This window comes from Apaloderma vittatum, unplaced genomic scaffold (assembly GCF_000703405.1).
Source record: "Apaloderma vittatum isolate BGI_N311 unplaced genomic scaffold, ASM70340v1 scaffold28698, whole genome shotgun sequence".
NCBI classification, from domain to species: domain Eukaryota; kingdom Metazoa; phylum Chordata; class Aves; order Trogoniformes; family Trogonidae; genus Apaloderma; species Apaloderma vittatum.
This window is the reverse complement of record NW_009732858.1, coordinates 1-4,129: the sequence shown is the minus strand read 5'-3', so window position 1 is coordinate 4,129 and position 4,129 is coordinate 1. Positions and strand designations below refer to the sequence as shown.

Here is a 4,129-nt window from a genome sequence, read left to right as displayed (position 1 = left end):
CCGCTTCCAGACGCCTCCATCTTTGCCTCCCGTCCCGGACTCGGGGAGGAAGGAGGACGAGGAGCGCTCCCCCAGCCCCTTGGCGTGTGTCTCCCAGAGGGAGGACGAGACTCGAGCTTCTTCTTCCACCGCAGAGGAGCTCTCTCCAGCTCCATCAGAGAGCAGCAAAGCCTCTCCCGAGAAAGAGCCCGTAGGTAAGCGAACGATGATGGTGACGGTGGTGATGATGATTTTTTTTTAAAAAAAAAAAGGCTGGGGGGGAAAAGCAGTTGAGGATCATAGTGGCATCGCGATGCGAAAGGAGGATCATAGCTGCCCCGCGGGGCTGCCAAGAAGCGCTGCTCAGCCTGACCTTCTGAACTTTGTAATATTCGGGCATGGGGTTGCCGTAAAAATTAATGTCCATCCTATAGTTTAAAACCCTTAGAGCCTCCTCTCTGGGCAACTTTAGCCTGCATGCTGCTTAAACATATAGAAAAACAAGATCAATCTTTCCCCTGTGATGTGAAGGTGCCTACCAGATAGCAGAGATGTTTGTAAAGCATCCAAAATAAGCAATAGGCAGTGCCAATAAATAAACCTATTAACGCGGTAAGTTATATTTTACGATCCAGAATGCTTTTCGGAATAACAGCCGCGCTGAAATGTGCCATCTATGAACTGCTATCAAATTAGACTGATGAATGCACCGCGAATATCCTTCAGCATCTACACTAGATAACAGGGTTGTTATTTATTCATTTATTTATTTATTTATCTTTCGGTTCCCCATGGCAAAAACAAACAAAAAAATAACTTCTTTTCCCTGGGCGGCAGATTTTTCCGGCGTTTCTCTCCGGCCGTATTTCAGAAGTCCTGTTATTCCTTCAGGCGCCCCGTTGGAAAGTAATAAGATCAAAACAAAAAAGAAAGCGGAAAATTACTAGAGAACCGACCCCAAACCACGAACCACTTCGAGCCATCGAGGGATCGGTGTTACCTCTTTCCCAGTCAGTTCCACTGATAAGAATAAACAACCTGCAATGAGGGACTTTTAAATATTTTTTTTCTCCCCAAAAATGGTTGGAAAAGAGAGGGCCGGGGCGAAGATCCCTGGAAAGGCAGGGGCTGGAAGCGGGAAGGCTCCATCTTTCCAGCTTACCTTTTTTTTTCCACTTTCAGAGCACACTTACAAAGTTCAGATCCTCAGGCTTTGGGTTTTTGGAAGCAGGTGTCTGGGCGAGGGGAATAAGACTCGAGGCCATTCACCAAGCCGCCCCTCAGTAACAGTGGGCTCGGGGCGGCCGAAAGGTAGCCGATAAAAGCCTGTTTTGGGGGGGTCGGAGATGAACTGCCTAGCGGAACATGCTGCCTGGCCGGAGGCTGCCCGGAGCTTTTTGATCAGAAGCAGATTTTCCCAGGCAGACTCAGGACTTTTGGGAAACCGCTTTGAAGCTCTCGGTTCCCAGAAGGACACCCCACATTCCAATTCCCCGCAGCTGGCAAAGCGGCCCCCCGCGCACACACAGACACACACACACATACTCCGTTCACCCTCTCCTTCATCCCAGTACTTTGCCTCCTACCCGTTGGTAATGTCCCTTTTTTACTTTCTCAAAACTAGGCAATTCAAAAGGAGAAAATGCAGCAAACTGGCTCACGGCAAAAAGTGGCAGAAAGAAACGGTGCCCCTATACCAAGCATCAAACTCTCGAGCTGGAAAAGGAGTTTCTATTCAATATGTACCTGACTCGTGAGCGTCGCCTAGAGATCAGCCGCACAGTCCACCTCACAGACAGACAAGTTAAAATCTGGTTTCAGAACCGCAGAATGAAACTGAAGAAAATGAACAGAGAGAATAGGATTCGAGAGCTCACAGCCAACTTTAATTTCTCTTGATGAACCTATAAACACATCTTTATGGTTTAAAGAGCCAGTATCATTTTCCTAGGCTGTAGTCATTCGCACCTGTATGGATTAACGATTTTAGACGTTCTCAATATGTCCTTAACCTCTTAAGAGCTACTTTGGGGTGGGAGGTGGGCTAAAATCACGCTAATGCACAAAATGCCGTGCGTGAACCTCCCTGCTTCCTTCAGCCTTCCCCAGGGCCGGTTTGTTCCTTTGAGCTTTGAAACACAGAAATGCCGTTTCAGGAGCAGCAAATATCTTTCCCCCCCATATCTCTCTGTAAAAAAGTAAACAAGCTCGGTTAAAAGCGTATTCTTTAAAATTATAAGCGATGTAGCTTGGACTGTACGTGGCTGCAGAATGAAGATTTTTAAGCCTCGCCACAATTCTATATACTGGGAGATTTCCTCCCCTCTGCTTTCCCTTCCCCCCCCCCCCTTTTTTCCTTCGAAAAGCAGGACTTACAATAATGAAACGCAGGCATCCTTTAAAAGGGCTTCATGGGAACGGGTGTTAAGAACAACTTTTTTTTTTTTGCTTTACCTTACTAGTCAATATCACAGCTTTAAAATTGGCCAGGAGAATGAAATCTCTTCTCTTTAAAGGTATAAAAGAGTTCGTGTTGCTCATGGACTAAATTATGACACTTACCTCTGAATTTCTCTCACTCTTTCTGGTTGTAGATATTTACTTAATGTAGTTTTGCTTAAATATGTGGAATTAGTGGGTTTTTTGGTCTATAAATATCGTTACCGTTGGTAACACATGACAAGCACACATAAATTCCCCCTTGAGAAGAAAGTAGTCACTTTTTCCTCACTAATTTCACTGAAAAGTATATATCCTGAACATTAGAAGGACTTTCTGAGCCAGAGTCTGAGATTGCGAGGGAGAATATGTTCCTCTTCCTTTATACTGTGAAGTTACATGCATCAAAGGGTCAAACATATAGGTGAAAATATAAAAAAGAGAAAAAAAGAAATAAGGGGAAAGCTATAAATACAGATATGTATAAATGTCTATTATTATTAAAATGCCGATACCGTTTTAAGCAAATGCATTCTATCGTTATTATAAATGTTAGTTCTAGCTATATCTAGTTCTTACCTTAAATCGGAATAAATTAATATTGTAATGCTGCTGTGCGTGAAAAAGACGATGTTTATGTTCTCATAGAAGAATAAAAAACCGTGGAATTAATCCTTTTAATTTTACCTCTTTTTGTGACTGTTTATCCTCAGGTTCTACTTTATGTCTTCGAGAACTTTTACAACAGGAATAGTTGCCTAAACCCCCTGCAATTACTTTAGGAATCTATTTAAATATTACCTAGACGGTCGTAATTTGTCTGGGCCATATAGCGATGGTGCTCTAAGGTTTGTCGGCTTTTGTTCAGTTTTATGACTTGCTAGTATATCTGGATTGTTGCTGTCTTGAACGAGTGGTTTCAGTTGACTGAGGAGCTGCATAGACTGAGGAAGCAAATTACTATTTCTTGAGGGTAGGGAAACAATTTTTTTTTAATTTATCGAACACCTACAAGTGTGCGGAGATCTTTAACTCCAGAGGATGGTGACAAAATTCTAGCTTTATCTCAGGGCTGAGAAGAAATCGTAAAGGTGAGCGCATGGGGAGTGGCGGGGGGAACCCTTAACCTCTCTGCCATCGGGCCCCTCCAGACAAGACTATTCCCTACCTGGCTGCATGTGGGAGAGCTTATTTCACCCAGGCTGCTCTTTCGCATCCTCCTTTCCTTACAGCATGCTTAGCTAACAGAGTCTTGCACAAAGGGAAGGCAAAAGGAGGGCTGGGAGAAGAGCGACGGCTAATGCTTCCTTGCAGGGTGTATGTATGCTGGGAGGTGGGGGGGGCATACTTTGAACCAGGGCTTACTGGGAGCCGTTAGCTTTTCGTGATGTAACATTGTCGTGCACGGCTTTTTTCTTCCCGATTGCATCTGCATGGAAAAACGAAAGCTGACCAGGGAAGGGGTGTGTTATTATATATTTTTTTCTTGTTTTCATTAACCCATCCGAGGCTGGCCGGGGGTGGGCGCTCGGAGGGGCGCCGGTGAGGCGGGCGGGCGGGCTAAAGGGATGTTTTAGTCACGTTTCTGGTTTTATTTTCGTAGCGGGATCCTTTCGTTAAGGACCACGGCAATGGGGAAAGTAATAATTAGCGCCTGAGAACTGCTCTGTGGTTTAGGTAGTTTCATGTTGTTGGGGCTCCACCTTTCTCT

At 44.7% G+C, this 4,129-nt stretch overlaps 1 protein-coding gene across 1 annotated transcript in view; it reads left to right on the top strand.

Moving 5' to 3' along the window:
* Positions 1-1,878, top strand: part of LOC104278647 (homeobox protein Hox-A10-like) — a 2,520-nt gene extending 642 nt beyond the window's left edge. The window contains exons 3-4 of the mRNA XM_009875675.1: positions 3-194; positions 1,604-1,878. Of these exons, the coding sequence (XP_009873977.1) occupies positions 3-194; positions 1,604-1,878 (467 nt within the window). The remainder of the gene's footprint in view (positions 1-2; positions 195-1,603) is intronic.
* The last annotated feature ends 2,251 nt before the right edge of the window (positions 1,879-4,129 follow it).